The sequence below is a fragment of the Stigmatopora nigra genome, chromosome 8 (assembly GCF_051989575.1).
Source record: "Stigmatopora nigra isolate UIUO_SnigA chromosome 8, RoL_Snig_1.1, whole genome shotgun sequence".
NCBI classification, from domain to species: Eukaryota; Metazoa; Chordata; class Actinopteri; order Syngnathiformes; family Syngnathidae; genus Stigmatopora; species Stigmatopora nigra.
This window is the reverse complement of record NC_135515.1, coordinates 7821371-7839935: the sequence shown is the minus strand read 5'-3', so window position 1 is coordinate 7839935 and position 18565 is coordinate 7821371. Positions and strand designations below refer to the sequence as shown.

The 18565-nt window shown below is 40.2% G+C and overlaps 3 protein-coding genes and 2 long non-coding RNA genes across 11 annotated transcripts; 2 read left to right on the top strand and 3 right to left on the bottom strand.

The window, feature by feature from the left end:
- Window positions 1-316: 316 nt before the first annotated feature.
- On the bottom strand, window positions 317-3700 carry LOC144200122 (caspase a-like). Of its 3 annotated transcripts, none has more exons than XM_077722053.1 (8): window positions 3637-3700; window positions 3138-3234; window positions 2298-2701; window positions 2054-2227; window positions 1378-1624; window positions 1154-1312; window positions 897-1006; window positions 317-692 (listed from the first exon to the last, which is right to left on the bottom strand). In XM_077722053.1, exons 2-8 carry the CDS (start codon window positions 3142-3144, stop codon window positions 576-578), a joined length of 1218 nt encoding a protein of 405 aa, XP_077578179.1. In that variant the 5' UTR covers window positions 3145-3234; window positions 3637-3700; the 3' UTR covers window positions 317-575. The 3 variants fall into 3 exon arrangements, with proteins under 3 accessions (XP_077578179.1, XP_077578180.1, XP_077578181.1); XM_077722054.1 differs by having other exon boundaries at window positions 3558-3665; XM_077722055.1 differs by lacking the exon at window positions 3637-3700 and adding an exon at window positions 3401-3466.
- LOC144200127 (uncharacterized) lies at window positions 3660-5288 on the top strand. 2 transcript variants are annotated; one of them, XR_013327052.1, is made up of 3 exons: window positions 3660-3818; window positions 5030-5101; window positions 5188-5288. It is a non-coding gene; the product is annotated as an uncharacterized LOC144200127 (long non-coding RNA). The 2 variants fall into 2 exon arrangements; XR_013327051.1 differs by having other exon boundaries at window positions 3712-4126.
- A 904-nt stretch (window positions 5289-6192) lies between these two features.
- Window positions 6193-9237, bottom strand: LOC144200126 (uncharacterized). 3 transcript variants are annotated; one of them, XR_013327050.1, is made up of 6 exons: window positions 8967-8981; window positions 8342-8513; window positions 8084-8169; window positions 6659-6740; window positions 6436-6593; window positions 6193-6381 (listed from the first exon to the last, which is right to left on the bottom strand). It is a non-coding gene; the product is annotated as an uncharacterized LOC144200126 (long non-coding RNA). The 3 variants fall into 3 exon arrangements; XR_013327049.1 differs by lacking the exon at window positions 8967-8981 and adding an exon at window positions 9223-9237 and having other exon boundaries at window positions 6193-6593; XR_013327048.1 differs by having other exon boundaries at window positions 6193-6593.
- Window positions 8736-13050, top strand: LOC144200121 (rab5 GDP/GTP exchange factor-like). Of its 2 annotated transcripts, none has more exons than XM_077722052.1 (9): window positions 8736-8883; window positions 9242-9431; window positions 9540-9700; window positions 9773-9945; window positions 10020-10101; window positions 10168-10300; window positions 10689-10780; window positions 10862-11118; window positions 11369-13050. In XM_077722052.1, exons 2-9 carry the CDS (start codon window positions 9262-9264, stop codon window positions 11771-11773), a joined length of 1473 nt encoding a protein of 490 aa, XP_077578178.1. In that variant the 5' UTR covers window positions 8736-8883; window positions 9242-9261; the 3' UTR covers window positions 11774-13050. The 2 variants fall into 2 exon arrangements, with proteins under 2 accessions (XP_077578178.1, XP_077578176.1); XM_077722050.1 differs by having other exon boundaries at window positions 9764-9945.
- A 718-nt stretch (window positions 13051-13768) lies between these two features.
- otol1b (otolin 1b) lies at window positions 13769-16144 on the bottom strand. The gene is made up of 4 exons (XM_077722853.1): window positions 15676-16144; window positions 15501-15590; window positions 15271-15342; window positions 13769-15016 (listed from the first exon to the last, which is right to left on the bottom strand). The coding sequence occupies exons 1-4, from the start codon at window positions 16031-16033 to the stop codon at window positions 14130-14132; spliced, it is 1407 nt and encodes a 468-aa protein (XP_077578979.1). The 5' UTR covers window positions 16034-16144; the 3' UTR covers window positions 13769-14129.
- Between the last annotated feature and the right edge of the window lie 2421 nt (window positions 16145-18565).

The following is an 18565-nucleotide window of genomic DNA, read 5'->3' as shown; positions in this document are numbered from 1 at the left end:
GTGACAACCTGAACCTGCACTGAATTTGGATGGGACTTGTTTGCAGGACAATTACTTGCTTGCAAAGTATTTAAATACAGGTTAATCTTTATTCCACAACTGCTGTGAAGGCCAAATTATTTTGTCGGGCTTTTGGTTGGCTTTGTTTAATTTGGTTCCTGTAATTTTAAATGCGTGTGTTGTCTGATAAAGCAACACAATTCATCTGCGTGGCTACAGTTGTTGTTTTTTGTTTTTATTTCAGAAATAGTAGTTGTTTTTTTGTTTTTAGTTCATAAATAGTAGTTGTTTTTAGTTTTTAGTTCATAAATACTAGTTGTTTTTAGTTCATGAATAGTACGAGTAAAGTGTAAAAGTAGCTTCATAGTTAAGTTACATAGTACAGTTGCAAAGGCCACAGAACAAGATAAGATATGCTGTATAAAAGAAAAGTATTTAACTATACTGATAAGCTGTTCAAGACTATTGCAATGAGTTTCCTATGGAGCCTAATGGATTGACATGTATTGCCGTCAATGGCAGCAATTGTGATTAAGAACTTCCAAAGTATTGTGCTACTCCTAAGTGGTCAGAATTCAAATTGTGGGAAACAGGCCGGGAAAGAAGTAGAAGCGCTTTGGCAAGGTGCTTCTCTCTATAGTTGGCATCTGCATTTCCAATGCAAATGACTCTTTTTCAAAACGTCTCATGACCTGCGTGATTGAAAACAACAACAACAACAAAAGACCACTGTCAAAACATGAAAACACCAATTGTACATCATGGCATGAATCAAAATGACAAATACCTCTTTAAAAAAAAAGAAAGCTAATATTCAACAGCCATTACAATTGGATTGGAAAAAAAAACTTGCTCTGGAAAAATGGGTACTTAAAGGGATAAATAAATGGCCTTACCTTCTTGATAATCTCCTCGATATCGTCTTCGAATGCAAATGTATTCAGCGCATCAATGATGTACTGAATGAAATACGCGCCGTCCGTCATGTTTCTGTAAGACACCGTATCTGCAAGAGGAAGAACAAGATTTAAAAAAAGGAATACTAATAGTTTTCCTGGTACAAAATGTTTTTCATACTTCATTTCAGATAGAATTTGTACACGAGCTTTTAAAAGCTTGGCCTTTCCACAGTAAAGCTAATAAATGCACTGACCAGGGGTGCAAGAGAGAATTCCCAGGAAATCTTTCTCTTTGTGCACATATTGTAAGCCACCCGCCACTTGGTCGGCAGGCGCGGACCTAGCCACCGACGGGCCGCTATCGCTCGCCACCCCATGAGTGTTGTCCTGGATGATCGCCGATCCGTCGCTTTCTGAACAAGACGCATGGAGTCAGGTGAGTGTGAAAAACTGTACTTCCAATGTGTTCATTGCTCACTTCCTCGACAGGCCTGGATGATGATGATCTTGGGTTTGTTCAACAGGGCTTTGCAATTGGCAGAAGCCAGCTTTTTGTAAATGTTTTCAACGGCAAAGACATCTTCCTCATCCTTTATTTGTATTGCAGTCCAGTCCACGCCGTAGATAAAGTCCTTTTTCCCATGGGACATGATCACCACAATCACACTGTCCGTGTGTTGGAGTTTGGGATGTTTGGAGAACTCCACGATGGCCTTGTCGATTTCCTGCCACGAGTAAAACGGGTACAATTGCAAAGTGTCAAAAATGCCTTCCGTTTAAGTGAATTGAACGTCTATTCTTGTCAATGGCAGGCAGTGCGTCCCTTTATAGGGAACTTAACAGGTCACATCCAGTAAATCATGGGTAAAGGGGTTTAAAAAAAGTTTGGATTTTATTTACTACGAGCCATATGATTGCTGCTGCGCAGAGAAGACGAGAATATTGCGCACGCGCGCAGCTTAGAGGGAACTTGTTTTTTTTAGGTCATTTTCAGCTTCTTTTCAAACTCATTGGTTGCTTGGGTGAAAGAACAAATGGGAAATTGAGTTCACACACAGAAGTCACCAAATTCTAGGTTTGAAGCATTTCATTTGATATATGTCCAGTATGAATGCGCTACAATGTTTGACACCACGGCTTTAGTTGGCGGTTACCTTTCCAGTGAGGTTTGTGTGCTCCACCACTTCATATTCCAAAGCAGACAGGAGCTCCTTCATGTTCCGAGCATCGGCCTCAGCTCCATATCTGTACGGCATGTCCTTGAATTCTATATTATTGATGAGCAGAGCCACACGATTCTGTGTGGATTCTTTAGTCACGGGGTAGATCTAGAAATAGGCAAAAGTCAACATCAAGTCACAAAAATGTGGACATAAATGGCACATTTTCAGCCCAAACCTGCAGATCGTTCTTCTTGGAATTCCAAAAGGTCTTTTTGCAACGGACAAGAGTCTTCGACCATTTGAATTCGGCCCCCGAATCTGGTGAATTTCCAATAGAAGTTGCACTTCTGAACGACGTCTTCCCACCTTGAGGCCGGTGAGCAGGGAGGCCGAGTTCCATGGCGAACAATTTATTCCTCTTGTACAAATGAGCAATGGTTTTCCAGCTCGCTTCGTCGCCTTTTTTTATCACCATGTCGATTAAGAGACGAGCCTTATCTGCTCTTTTTTGCTCCTCGAGTATAGCCTCCTCTTCCCCAGGGTTGAAGACCTCCTCATCCACAAGATTGAGCAGAAGTTGTTTGATGATAATATCGGACACGTCCTCCAAAAACGCTGTTCTCACTGCCATCAGTTCCCCTGGGAAGAAAAACAAAAAAAACGCTGCCAAATTTTCTTAGTTCGCATTTAGCGACTTAACGCCGTTCCAGCTTGGATACTTGGAAAGACGGCTTGACGAGTTCCATGGGTTTTCATCGTCCCCAAAATGTGACATCTTTTTAAGATGTACGCTCGCTCTTTTCATTTCTGATTAATAAACGTTTGTTTTTCTTAAGAATTTACCATTTATATATTCACTATATAAATGTGTGTGTTTATATATAGATGTGTGTGTATGTATGTATGTATATATTTGTGTGTATGTATGTATGTATACATGTGTGTGTATGTATGTATATATGTGTGTATATACACACACACACTTTTCTGGCACTTTGCTTATTATTGCTGGTTTTGCAGAAAGCGAAAGTAAAATAAAAGTGCAGAAAACACGTTGAAGAAATGCAAAACTCACCTGCCATTGTTAGTTTTTATCACCAAAGTTGTCCTGGAGATGAAGTTGGAGAGATTTTGTTGTCTTTTTTTGACCACCGATTTTTTTTCTTCTCAGGCTAATGAAAAGAGGTGAAGATAAGGACGAGGTTTGATGCGATATAAAAATGTGAAGATAGAGGCGTGGTTTGGTGCGATATGGAAAGGAGGCAGAGTCTAACCCACACGCACATAGAAAGGCATGCAAAAAACGCAGGTATATCATTTTCATTTTTTCATTCTTACATGATTGATTCGAGTTATATTCACGGGTTCTTCCAAGGCCTGCATGAGTTTTCTCCGGGTACTCCGGTTTCCTCCCACATTCTAAAGACATGCATATTATGCTGAGTGTGCGTGAATGGTTGTTTGTGTTTTATAGCATCAAGACCACACAACTCACGACTATTCTGCGTCATCTTCAAAACATAGACGGGTTGGGATGGACAAAGCAACTCTTAGGAGCGCGGTAAGCAACTCACCATCTTTTCCACTTTCAATGTGACGGGACAATATGGGCGCGGTTACGCCTCAATGTGACGGGAAAATATGGGCGCGGTTACGCCTATGGTCGACGTGACGGAGTTAATTAAGTGCATGCGCAGTAACTCTTTCTTTTGGAACGCTTTTTCCCACGCTCATGGTGGACGGCCACGCCAACGATGTAAGCAATTTACTGGTCTAAATGCGTTTTTATCATGCGATCGAGAGATTTTTCAGCACTTAATTGAGCCCAAAACGCCAACAAATCTCTTCGTTTAATGCCAGGTTTAACACACCGTCGACAATTTAAAGTATGGGCTTCTTTTCTCCACCGGCCGGCTTTGTACCACATGTTACTAGTCAGCGTTAGTGTTAGCGTCACGATTCGACTTAAAAAGCATGTTCTCCGTTTTCTCTCCATTATTGAGTCGTGTAGCAAGACTTTAAATTGAATCAAACAATGCAAGACATCAAGCGACAGTTTCCTGGGTAAGTGTTCACTCTAGAATGATATCCAGGGGCACGACTTAGTTCCTGTTGTTTTGTATTTAATCGTTTTCATTCTGAGTGCTTAACACCCTTTCCCGATTTGTAATTGTTCTGTTTTATAAAAAAAAAAATCATGTATACAAAATTGAAGCCAACTTTCTCCTAGCTCACTGGTGTCAAAGTAGCGGCCCGGGGGCCAAATCTGGCCCACTGTCATTTTGTGCGGCCTGAGAAAGTAAATCATGAGTGCTGACTTTCTGTTAGGATCAAATTTAAATGAAGATTATTCATGTACATTATATTACCTCATCTTCCCCTTTTTAAAATCAATAACTGTATTTTTAATCCATTTTTTACTTTTTGTGTTTTTATGTTTAAAAAAAGCATATAGTAAAATCTAAAAAAAAAATTAAATAGTTTTCCACGCTAATATTGAACATTTCCCCCCAAATATTTTGTTTCCTTTTGAAATGAGAAACAAATTATTACAAGATATTTTCCCTCATAAAGAAAAAAAGCTCAAACAATTGTTTTAGATCTATAAAACGTGAAATCAAGTTGACCTTATTGTGGCCTGCGAACCAACCCGAGTTTGACACCATTGTCCTAGCCGTTAACATCTGTCTGCATATTTAATCGCCTTGTCTGGAAAAGGGGAAATAGCACTCGCTAACTTATTTTCATTCTTTATCTTGATGGTTTATTAAAATTCTTGTAAGATTTCTATATGCTGTAATTGGTTGGCAACCCCCAAATGCCTTGATAAATCAAGTTTTCACTGTTTAGCATCAAGATGAAACTACTTCCCATTAAAAAAAAAAAAAACTAAGCCCACCTGTTGAATCTCCAGGCTGTATATATGCTAACTTGTGCTTTTTTTGTGTGCAACTTTTCTCTGTTTAGCACCAAGATGCAGCTTTCTGTGTGCCTAGATCACTCATGAGGTTACAGAAGGGGAGACTGGGACTGATCAAGGTAAAACTTACCCCCACCAAAAAAAAAAAGTTGAATCTCCAATCTCTATATATTCTAACTTTTGCTATTTTTCTTGCACGCAACAGGCCTGAGGTATCTTGGTTGCCCACTTGAAGATGTCTCTCTTGCATCATATGGAGTGTCTGTATTTCTGAAAATCCAAATTCAATAAAAGCCTAAATCATGATGACATTTCACTGGCCATTCATTTCCACAGCTTTTTGACTAGATCTTTAAGGTAAGAAGGTTGTCATTTAATGTTGGAGCAAGAATTCCAAGTGTTAATCCCCCAGTTTTTTTCCTAAATGTTATCTTCTAAGTGTTTATCCTCCTGCTTTTTCCAAGTCTTTATCTCCCTGCTTTTTTTTTAAATTTTCTAAGTGTTTATCCTCATTTATATTTAATTTTATCTGTGTTTATCCTCCCTGCTTTTTCCAAATTTTATTTTCCAAGTGTTTATCCCCATTTAATTTTATCTAAATGTTTATCCCCCTGCTTTTTCCAAATTTTATTTTCTAAGTGTTTATCCCCCCTGCTTTTTCCAAATTTTATTTTCCAAGTGTTTATCCCCATTTAATTTTATCTAAATGTTTATCCCCCTGCTTTTTCCAAATTTTATTTTCTGTTTATCCCCCCTGCTTTTTCCAAATTTTATTTTCTGTTTATCCCCCCTGCTTTTTCCCAAAAAAAAATTCTAAGTGTTTATCCCCCCTGCTTTTTCCAATTTTTTTTGTCTAAGTATTTATCCCCCCTGCTTTTTCCCAAAAAAAATTTCTAAGTGTTTATCCCCCCTGCTTTTTCCAATTTTTTTTGTCTAAGTGTTTATCCCCCCTACTTTTTCAAAAAAAAAAATTCTAAGTATTTATCCCCCCTTTTTCCAAATTTTATTTTCTAAGTGTTTATCCCATTTTTTTCCTGAGTACTTTTCCCACCTTTTTCTAAGTGTTTATCCCCGCTTTTTCCAAATTTTATTTTTTAAGTGTTTTTTTCAAATGTAACATTTCAATGTGATATTAAAATGTTTACTTGTAAATAAAATGTTTAAACTTTGATTGTGACTTGCATCTTTTGTTAAAGACAAAACACATGCATACATTTAAAAGCTTTTATTTTGAAAAACTTGAATAAGATGAAGTAATTCCTCTAGTCACCAGCAGGAAATCTGGAAAAACAGGAAATCAGCTTTTATTTTGAAAAAGTTTGTAGATTGGTTCCCGTTGGTGGTCCAGCATCGTAAAAAATCGAATCTTCTCCACCCCCTGGTGGAGAAGATTCGAAAACTGAAAAAGGGGGGGTTAGTACAGTTAGTTCAAAAAATAATGAGAAGGGCTCACCTTTTATTTTGAAAAACTTTAAAAGATGATGTAGTTCCTCTTGTCACCAGCAGGAAATCCAGAAAATAAAAGCCTCAGCTTTTATTTTGAAAAAGTTTGTAGATTGGTGGTCCAGCATCGTAAAAAAAATCGAATCTTCTCCACCCCCTGGTGGAATTCTGGAAAACAAAAAAAAAAGGGTTAAGGGACAAAGTTAGTTAAAAAACCAATGGGAAGGGCTTACCTTTTATTTTGAAAAATCAGAAAAATTAAGGTGTCTGAGCCTATCTGTTCATTGGCAGAAAACAGGCCCCCTCTGGTGGATTCTGAAAAACAAAAAAAGTAGGTCAATACAGAGTCAGATGGAAGGGCTCACCTTTTGTCATGAAACCTAGTCCCCCTTGGGTGGAATTCTGAAAAATAAAAAAAACATGCACAAGGTCTTACCTTTTATTTTGAAAAAACTTAGATATGCTCAGGCAGAACAAATCTATGAGTTTTCTCAAAATAAAAGGCAAGACCTTGGAAATGTTTTTTTTTTTTTTGTTTTTCAGGTTTCCTGCCTATGTAAAGATAGGCTCAGGCATGCAACCTGGTCCCCCTTGGGTGGAATTCTGAAAAATAAAAACATTCACAAGGTCTTACCTTTCATTTTGAAAAAAACTCATACATATGCTCAGGCAGAACAAACAGTTTTTTTCCAAAATAAAAAGGTAAGACCTTGGAAATGTTTTTCAGCCAACAGGAGCATGTTTCCTGCCTATGTCGAGATAGGCTCTGGCAGAACCAATCTTGGCATAGGCAGGAAACCAAAAATGGAGTGAAGGCACAATAGATTAAAGTACAAAACTACCTCCTACATTTAGCTTTTTTTTTCCTATGAAACATCAAAAGGCAATATTAGACAGTCTGCTGTAAAGACTAAAAAACGATCAGTCCATTTTCCTCCATGAAACTATATCAGGATCTTGAACACATGGTGGGAAATTTGAAAACACTGGACAGGGGCCTACAACATTAAAATAAATCCTACTTTTACCTCAAGTTTTCAGTCATTTTTTTCAAATCCACTCATTCTTAAAAAAATAAATATACAAAGAGTTTGTTTTTCTTATGTTTAAATGAGAAAAAAAATTACACCTGTACTATTGTTAAATAAATCTGTTTTGTCAAAACTACATTTAAAACTATTATGGAAAAAAGGTCCAAGCCCTGAGGTCTTTAAAAAAGTTAAGGGTCTGAAAGTTCATAATTTATTTATGTTCAGTTCCACTACATGGCAGATTTTTTTTTTTGTAAATTCAGAAAGATGTGAAAAGCCACATAGAAACTCACAAGCAGAAGTTACTCCTTTACTTGCCAATACAGTATTTTTTTTATTTACTTCAATAGGGATGAGCCTACTTATCGGTTTATCATTTATCACAGCCATGTCTGGTCTACATTAACCGCGATAGTCGAGGGATTACTGTTTATTCCTTACACATCCACTGATGACATTTGTGTGGTTGACTTATCCACCGTTTTTTGTTATTTAAAAAAAAAATTGAATGTATCATGATGAAAATCAAAAAAAAAAAAGACAATTGCGCAAAGCCCTGAACACTAAACGCTGGCGTTTAAATATTACACTGATAGAGAAAATCGGAACTATTTAAAAGTGACTCACTTTGTTATGGCGTCGGCAAGCTGCTCCTTTCGGGTCGTTTTGGCCACATTCTTGTTGTTTGCCAGCAGTCAGTGCTCGTTGAGGGACTGAAACACACAAAGGAATGATTTAGTTTTAAACCGAGAGCGATCGGTAACGCAATGTAGCCAATTTGTTTGCAAACATTTTGCTGTCTGCACACACATGGGGCTACATCACGTCAACGAATCACTCTTAAGACGAGAACTGGGGATTCGAAATCCCCAAACGACAGCGTACCAAATGTGCAGCATCGTCCCGTGAGAAGTTTGGCAGGATTTCGTCGGCAAATCGTCACTTTTGAGCTGCTCTGCAGTGCACGCACGCATGCAAGCACGGCCGTCTTTTTTCCGGGACTATCAGCCATTTCCGCGTTTGACGTCGGCTATTTGAACTCTGGCCTCGGCCACGCCTATTAAAAAAGGACACATAAAAAAAAAAAATCTTCATAATAACGTGCATTAGTCAGTATATGTTTGTGTGTAGGGGTTGTAAATGGTTTTTGGTTGGACTTTAATACTTGTAAGAAAAATACATTGTTTTCATAATAACATGCATTAGTCAACGGTTGGGGCGAGGGCGGGGCTGTAAATAATGTATTTGGTGGGCTACTACACTGCCAATCCAAGAGGGGGCGATATATAACATTTTATCCATCTACGTAATATTTGAGAAAAGAAGAAGTGCTCAAGCAAAACGGCAAAATGGCCACCCCCTAGCTTTCGATCAGAAGTAACCGTCAAACTAATGTAAACATTCCACATCCGAGCCATCAGGACCAGGTACGATCTTGTGCAAAACGTTATTTTTTTCCATCCTGCGAATGACGCCATTGTTTGACAGAAAAAAAAACAGACATCCTCACATTTTTAAGCATCGTTCGCTGTCAAATTGTAGCCTTTTGAGTTGGATATAAAAAAAAACATTTTACTGTTCTGGTGCAAAATGTTCCATACAAACAACAAATTAATTTCAATCCATTGCGGGTGGTATAGTCTGATTGTTTGGAAATGTTACAGTTTTTGTGATGAAATGTGAACGTCAGCAATTAGCAAGTAGTATTCAAAAAACGAATCGACGCTACAGTGACTGTAACGCGATGTTATTTTTATGATAATTACGTAAGCCTCCTGTTCAAAGTCTGCAGTGCAAGTTGAAGGATGATGACCCAGCGATCTGAACGGCGTCGGATTCATTTGGACCAGTCCGAGCTGCTCTGCACTAAAGGATGTGGGTTTTATGGATATGCAGCGTGGGGGGGTCTGTGTTCCAAGTGCTGGCGAGAAGAAAAGCAAAAACAGATCCAGGAAGACTGGGCTCTCGCCGAGAGGTTTGTTTGCATGCTCTACAAGAGCTCAGATGTTGTGGTTGAGCTGTCTGGTCTTATAGCTCCTCGTCAACATCCCGTGGCTTCATTCTTTTCCCTCTCTCACCACAGACTTCAGCGAGAGGAAGACCAGGCCTATGCAAGCAGACATCAGAAAGCCCAGCCACGAGCCACTTTTGCACCTTTTGGCAAAACTGAGGAACGCAAGAGCAAGGAAAAGGCCAGCAAGGTCAATGCCGTCACCAAGCTTTTCAAAACACCACCCAAAAAAGGTAGGCCTTTCAACAGATTATCCTCTCACTGTGAAGAAGAAATGGAATGAAATGACCCTCTAGATGGCGCAGCACCTTCGGATGTCCAGTCGGGCCCCAGCGCCTGCCCTTCGATCAACCGCCCACCCTCTGCGGACACAGACCATGCGACGAAGGAGTTCGTGGAGTTCCTCAGGCCCCTGAAATATGGTCGGCAAATCTTAAAACAGTGTTGCTCTTTCACTGAGAGCATGGCCTACAAACGGGTTAGTTCCACTTCCCATATGGTGATGGGTTTTCTTCAATATTCACTCATTTTTGCCCTAACATTTCACTGTAGGTCTCATGTGCTGAAGACATGTCCGAATGCGTCCAGGACTTCTACCAGTCTCTCTCGGATCGCCTTCACTCTCAATTCAAAGGTCCGAAAAGGATTGCAATACCCCCCCCGTTGATTCCACTATCTTATGTTATTGTTTTTCTTTTAGGCAACTCTGAATACGTAGAGAGCATTATGGACCAAGTGGAAAGATACATAATGACGCGTCTTTACAAAGAGGTTTTCTGCCCTGAAACGTCCGATGATGAAAAGAAAGACCTGGCTACTCAAAACAGGATCAGGTCTGTACACAGAAATAACTGTAATTGAAATTAGTATTTCTTTATGGTCCATATTTTCAAAATCGCAACACTGACACTTTGATGAACTCCAAGGCAGGAAAATGTAATGTCTTTAATACTATCGTGTGTATATATATATATATATATATATATATATATATATATATATATATATATATATATATATATATATATATATATATATATATATATATATATATATATATATATATATATATATATATATATATATATATATATATATATATATATATATATATATATATATATGTATGTATATGTATTGATTAACTCATCTTTTTAGTACTGAATGTATGCTTTTAAAAAATGACACTCATGTTTTCCTCTAAATTCATTACATTTACAGAGCTTTGCATTGGGTCACTATTGAGATGCTGGGTGTTCCCGTCGATGAGGAGATTCCTGAGGCATCCGACAACGTGGTTAAAGCAATCACGGGTAAGTCGCATTCCCGTCAAAGACAATTCTTTTGGGGCTTTGACGTCCCCCTAAAATAAAATCCACATCTTCCCCCCCCAGACGTGATTGAAATAGATTCCAAGCGGGTGCCCAAGGATAAGCTGGCATGCATCACCCGCTGCAGCAAGCACATCTTCAGCGCCATTCGCATCAGCACGAAGGAGGCGGCCTCGGCCGACGACTTCCTGCCCACGCTCATCTACATCGTGCTGAAGGCCAACCCCCCGCGGCTTCAGTCCAACATCCAGTACATCACCCGCTTCTGCAATCCCAGCAGGCTCATGACCGGAGAAGATGGCTACTACTTCACCAATCTGGTAAGGAACAAATTCCAATTGCGCAAGATCATGAGTCTTCATAGTGTGGATATTTTGAGCACCAAATTATCCTGGGTAAAAAAATATAATTAAAAAAGTGAAGCTAAGTCGTGGTTCAAATCCAGGTTGCTCCAACTGTGTGGAGTTAGCATGTGCTCCTGCGACCCTAGTGAAGATAATGTAGTTTAGATAATGAATGACTGTAAAAGTTTAATTATTATTATTGACAACCTCCTCGTTGTCTCCTCAGTGCTGCGCCGTGGCCTTCATCGAGAAGTTGGACGGCAAGTCGCTTAACATGACCTCGGAGGACTTTGACCGCTACATGTCTGGGGGTGGGGCGTCGCCCAAGCACGCCCCGGCGGGCGACGCCGCCGCGCTCAACCAGGTCCGCAAGCGTCTGGACCTGCTGGCGGGCCTGGGCGAGCGCCAGGAGCTGGTCATGGAGCGAGCGCGCCAGCTGGAGAGCGACCTCATCGACTGGACCGACGAGGTGGAGCAGAAAGTGCAGAGCGTTCTGGACACTTTGGAGACGCAGAACCCTCCAGCAGCCGTCGCCGCCACCACCACCACCGCGTCGTCGGCCATAGACTCCGATAACGTGGAAAACGAGCACCTGCCACCGCCGTTGACGCCGCAAGTGTTTGCCGGTTGATGGGGGAGGAATTTTGCGGATCTTCTTGCTCAGGGATCACAAACCGGTCCTATAGGGGTAGATGTTTTCATTCAAATCAGTTGATTGCTGACAGGTTCTACTTATTGGTTAAAGCAGGTGTGTCAAACATGCGTCCATTACTGCACTTAGCTCAATTTATTATCCCTGGCCATATTTGTTCTTTCTCCCCTGTCCTGAAAATGGCACTTTTTTTTTCAAAATAAGAAAATTTGAAAAGTCACCTGGAAATGGCGAAAAATGGTAAACCAACCAAACTGTCAGCATTGGATCTATTTGGAACAAAGACCAGTATTCACTGCAGCCCTCGGTTTGAGATCCCTGTTCCAAGTAAACATCGCAGATTGTCAGTCCTTCACATCTGTGGTGAAACACTAATCATGAGAAGAAAATGAAGTTAGTTACTTTTACGGGTCAACGTGCAAATGAGATTCTCTCACTGCAATCTCTTAACATTTTTCAAAACTTGGATCTGAAATGCACCCTGTTACATGTCCGACGTCTGTTTCATTCAGTCCACCTCCGCAATCTTAGAGTATGTGTGCTGCATGGATGCTTTTATTTTGTGACTTTCAAGTTTTAATAAGAGCTTTCTTGATCGTTGACTGCAAGGACTTGAAGGCTAAAGTTGCTCAACGGGATGCTGTTTTAACATAGAGCACATTTGGTGTGGTGGTAGGATTACTTTGATAGATTTTAAGTTACATTTTTCTTAAAAATGTTTTAAAAGATAAGACATTGGAGTGATGAAAATTGCCATTTTATGTTTAATATTTAGGTTGAAATCATTTTTCTGACTTATTTTAGCCCTATTCTTTGTTTTGGTGTATTTTAAAGCCAGGCCAAAACAAATTGGACATTTGTCACTGTCTTTAGCAGTTGGCTGTAAAATTTATTTTTTGGGGGGTTAAACACTGGCCTCAACAGTATGTACATTTGCAAAATGACCGGGAGTGATTCAACATAAAAAAAACTGCCATCACAAATATAATAATGCTTGAAATTATGGAAACTCAATAATTATGCTTGTAAATTGGTATTTTTAAGTGAAGTATTATATTTTTGTAAAGGAGTTTTCTCTTTTTAAGGTTGTGGCCCTGTGAATATATCGGAAGGTTTAAAACATCCTTATAGGTTTGTTATTGTATCATATAGGACATTTATCCTTTATTTAAATGTAACTTATTGGAGCAAAGTTGTCTTATTTCCGTTGGGGGGATGACAGCAATGATGCTGATGAATAAAAATGAAGAAAAGGATTGTGTTTTGACACTTTTTGCTCACGTCACACTCTTAGAGGGGTTGGCTATGTATGTTTTTTTTCTTTCTTTTTTTTAAAGAAAAAAAGCCTCACTATACATTGTATAGTGAGGCTTTTTCCTTAAAAAGCAAGACCATGTAAAGGCTTATATGTATATATGCATATGTATATACACATACATTAGCATATGCATATACATACATATATACATATATAGATACATATATAAATATGTATATTTTAAAGAAAAACAAGCCTTACTGTACATGGTCTGGAAATTGACACCGTGCTAATTCATCATGGTTCCACAGTTCTTATATTTTCCTTCAGAGGTTCTGACAGATCCTGTGTTAGAGAGGATTCTAGACACTGACCTGCTTTTGGATCCGATGAAGCTCAGTTGCAGTCTCCAGTACAACGCACCATTTCCGGCACTAAGAAGCGGCTGGGAACTTGGAGTTAGTCAAACAGAGGCCCGGTGCCCCAACTTGGCCTATGGAAAGGAAGAATATTTAAGAGTGATAAGGACATGCTCTTTCTCTCTATTATTTCTAAGGAAAACAAGTATTTACTTACCTTTGACTGTAACATTGTTCAACACAATTAGAGTTTTTTTGAAAAGTCTTTGGTAAAAAAAAAGGAAAGAAAAACAAACAAAAAAACATGATTGCAAAAAATGTATGTATAATTAGAGGGTTTGTTGCTGTATTCTGAATTTCATACAAAGAATGAAGGTTTCATTGGTAAAGAAAAAAAAAGTCACCTGAAAAAAACTGCAAACATTAAATCCACAAAACGATCTTATTACTAGTTATTTGGGGATCTTTATAGACCATGATGCAAGTATTCCTAAATCATTTACTGGTAATGAATGATAGGAGCAAAATTAAATCAACTATGTGAACTCCATTTGTTGAAATTGTACAGTTCATAAACTAACATAATGAATACTGTAACATTAAAAAAATGGGTACAGTTGACAAATGTAAAACTACTTGCACCACAAAGTACTGGAATATTCAAATTTGGTTATGTGTATGCTGTCCACGGCCACTTACTGAAAATACAGGTTTACCATCAGGGTGAGTAAAGTAGAAATCCAGAGAAGATGCTGTCGTCCTCACTGCTGGCATACACTCCATTCCAGTCTCGCAGGGTCTCCATCCACACCCGATCGCCGGCCGCCAAACGCAACAGCACCATGGTAGACGCCTGGTCGATGTCCTGGCCGTGGAGCGCGTCTCGCGTTCTCACCCGCCGCGAGCCGTTCACCACCAGCGTGGCGCGTAGGGGTTGATTTCGCACGGTGATGTGATAGGAGAAGACGTAGACGCCAGCGTAGACGCACACGAAGCTGCCGCTGCTCACGTTGAAGTGGTTCTCGTCGTTGTAGAACACCTTGTCGAAGCGAACGGGGAATCCCGACGGCGGGAAGGATTTTTTCGGCGAGATGCCCACGCTGAAGGCAGAGCGTTTGGCGGGGAAGCCGGATCCCTTGGCTCCTTTAAAGCCACGCATCCCCCTTTCGCCTCGCATCCCGTAGTATCCTCTGTCCCCCTTTGGGCCCTGCAGCCCTCGGACGCCTTGCGGCCCCTGAGCACCGCTCACGCCAGGTTCCCCCTGTGCTCCGGGTGGTCCGGGATCTCCACGGATGCCGACGGGCCCCGAAGCCCCGTGTTTGCCGTTGATTCCGGGGATTCCCATGGCACCGGGGATTCCTGGTGCGCCGGTGTCTCCACGATCCCCCTTTGGGCCCCTCTCCCCATAGGTCCCGCACTCCCCCTTATCGCCCTTATCTCCTTTAGGGCCAAGATTGACTCCGGGGGGTCCGAGTGGCCCCGCTTTTCCCGGTTCTCCTTTGTCACCCGGGATCCCACTGGGTCCGGGTTCGCCTCTCTGTCCTCCCTCACCTTGAATGCCTGACATGCCCACCTCGCCTTTCTCACCTTTCGGTCCAACATCACCTGTAAAGAAAGAGGATAATTGTTCTTTATTTTTATGTGCATGTGTTCATCAGCTAATGTTAGCTTCTTCCTAACTGTACTGTACTACTGCACAAATAGAACAAGTTTTTGCATGCTTTTTATTCATTTAATTCCATCAATAAGAGATGACATATGGAAGCCACACTTAAACATAAGCATTCACACATTCAGAACTTTCCGATTGGTATTTGGATCCAGTCGTAATAATGAAGAATAGTTTTTAAATTCTGTACCTTTCTGCCCTGGTTTGCCCATAACACCAGGATATCCACCAGGACCGGTGAAGCCCCTTTCACCCTTTTCCCCTAGTAAACACAAAAAATATATATACATTAAAAAAAATTGTACAAAAGTTGTTATAAGACATACACAATATGAAATGATCAAAAAAAACCATTGAATACGTGAAAAACATAATTTGACAGGCTCTCATGCTAGCTTTGAGAAATCATAACGGACATACCTTTGTCTCCTTTGACCCCCCTCGATCCACTTGCACCTTTTGGTCCAGGTGAGCCAAACGACCCGGTAAAGCCTCTTTCCCCCGTTGCCCCTAGAAACATAATGTTAAAAAAAAACCTCCAAAACCCAATTAACAGTCAAGTCTTTTTAAAGAGGAGAACCGGTTTTCTATGTACCTTCCGGGCCAGCATCTCCTTTTGGCCCTTGGGGGCCTCGCTCAGGTGGGCAGCACTCGCAAAAGTTAAAATAACACTCGTTGTAATCCATGGTGTAGTTGTCTGGACCTGGATTGGGGGTATCTGTGTGGTCCTGAGAAAAAGCCAGACTCGGTAGCGGGTGAAGTTCGGCGGGGTTATTCCCCATCTTGGGCTTTGGGGTGCCGGGGATCCCCAGGTTGTGCGCCGTGACCTGAGGAAGAGGCTTCTTGCTGTAGTAATACTTGCGCTGAGGGGTTGTTTTGGCATAAACACAGACAATTGAGGTCAACGTTACCGTGAAAACCGACAGAAAAATCCACTGACAGGTGAAGCTCATGTTTGCTTGGGATCTGGGGATGGAGGACCATCTGGATAACTGAAGAGTCAACGGCAATCAACCCGTCTTTGAATCTCTTCGCTGCAAGGCATCCAGAATTGCTCTCTGAACGGCATCTAAGATGGAAAATAACAGGGAAATAAAATCACAACATACTAAAGTTTTCAAGATGAGAAGAAACTCACCCGGTTATACGTTATGTTCATTAAGCTTCTAGAATGGTTGTTGGAAGATTCCCCCCCGGGAGCCAGGTCCATCTGATCCCAGCAAGAAGAGTGCAAGCCCACCAATGAGGGTGTCTGGCGGAAGAACAGGGGGTGGTCCTGAAATCCAACAAGGGTAGCTAGCGCCTGAATCGGAACCAAACGGAACCACTATGTTGTGGTCTCCTTTTCTGAGCAGAAAGGTGCTTTTGTGACACTGGATACAAGCGGCCACCAGGAGCACTACCTTCACCGCAAGCTGGGCACAGAGCAAAGACCCTCGGTGGATGGGTCACCTGATACGGGGGGTGGGCTTTCTTCCAATGGCCAAGCAACTTGCAAAATCCCAAAGTGGGACAAAGTAAAGAAGGTTGGAGGACACGAGCCAAGCCATTAAAGCTCATTTGGCAGGCTGTCAAGTCCAGTGCGTTCCTTAGTTTGTAGTCTGTAGTATTGAATTTTAATGTATTTTATGGCCATTATATGGGATTGAAGTAGGGTGATATAGGCATTGTGACATAGGATTGCGAGGATAATGCGGCTTTTGGTCATGATCCGTTGGCACGCTCGGCTTGGCAGAGACCCCACACCCTGAGAGGGATCCATGACAGAAGGAAGGAAGTAAATGGAGTTTAGGGAAACAGAAGACTATGGCAGCAAAGCGTATAAAGAGGAGATGATTGTGTCTGATTTTTTTCCTTTTCCCAAGCAGCACTGCCCTCATTCCAAGGCCAAACTGACTGATATAATTTCTTTCTTTTCCCTAGCCATTTTCTAACACTGAATAATCATTTCTTCAATATGCATACAAATCTTGACATTTAACACAAAACTGCAACACGCATATAAATGCTAACCACAGACCTCACAGTTAAGGATTAAATGTGCAACATGAACTGTCATTTAAAAATGCCTGTTTACATTTAGGGATGGAATTCTTAATCTTCTTGGTGAAACACGACACTGCTTGACAACAAAAGCACACTTCTTTGTATTAACAGCCTGCCTAATAAAACTCTTTTGTGGCTTATCTATTTGTTTGCCATGTATGTGTGGTCATATTCATAATTAAAGCCTTTCCTGGCATCCCTTGTAAAATGAAGCCACTAATTGTACAAGTGTCAAATATCCACAGTGTATTAGTAAGTACTTTGAAAGTTGCCAGGAGTTCTACTGCGCTCTACCCACTTCACAGTTGTTGTTATCAACCATGGAAGGCGACAAACGAATGCAAAACACAACACTCCATTCATCATGGAGATGACATTTGACCTACATCACGTGTAAACATATAACATGGGACTCCTTCAAAAAAGATTGTAATCTTATGACAAGTTTGGTGGATGGTGAAACGTGGTCGGAACCAAACGCAGGGAAGCAGGCAATGATGGGGAGGAGGGGGGCACTAACAAATACTTTCATAAATGTAGCAAGGTTCTTCAGAAATTATAATGAAAACTTTGAAATTAAATAACAGAATCAAACCTGCCAGGGAAGACGTGGGGAAACGAGGATCACGGGACATGAGCGTGACAAACGATCCGAGCAGGATTCACAAACACACAAGGTTTAGTTAGACAGACATGGTTTGATGAGACAATTACAAACAACTGGGGATGGGAAAACCACAGGTGAAGTCAATGGGGGGGAAAAAACAACAAAAAAACAATCCCTAACATTTTAGAATTGTATTCAACTATAAGTCGCATCCTACAAATTTGATAAGGAAAAAGGTATTCATGTATAAGCCGCAGGTATACACATTTGATTAGTCAAGGCCAATACTAGCAAATGTTTGGTTAATGAAAGGCACCAAACCTATCCAGACCACAATACTACAAGATGAATACTTTAAGTCTTGAAATATAATGTCATATATCTTAAATGATATAACTATGATTTTATATTTTAATATATGAAACCGTTGCCATGTAAAAATCAATATAAAATAAATTAACATTAAAAATTAAGAGTGAAAAAAAGGGTTAAGTTAAATACTGAAAATGAGACACAAATGATCATTAAAAAATTAATCATAGGAAAATAAATGAGTTTTAAAGTACAAAATATAAAAACATTTTCAAAAACAATATAAAAATGTCTTTAGAAAATTCAAAAGGAAAATCAAGTCATTGAATTTAGCTACCAGAATAAGTAAAAATTAAAACCTAGACATTGATACAATATTCTATCCTAAATATTCTCTACGAGTCTATTTGGCGACGATGCTATGAGAAGGGGACTTAGAATTTGACAAACTAATAAATGTACCATAATTCTTTTAGTAAACCATAATAGGAAGTCATTTGATGCTTTTGTTATAGAAAGT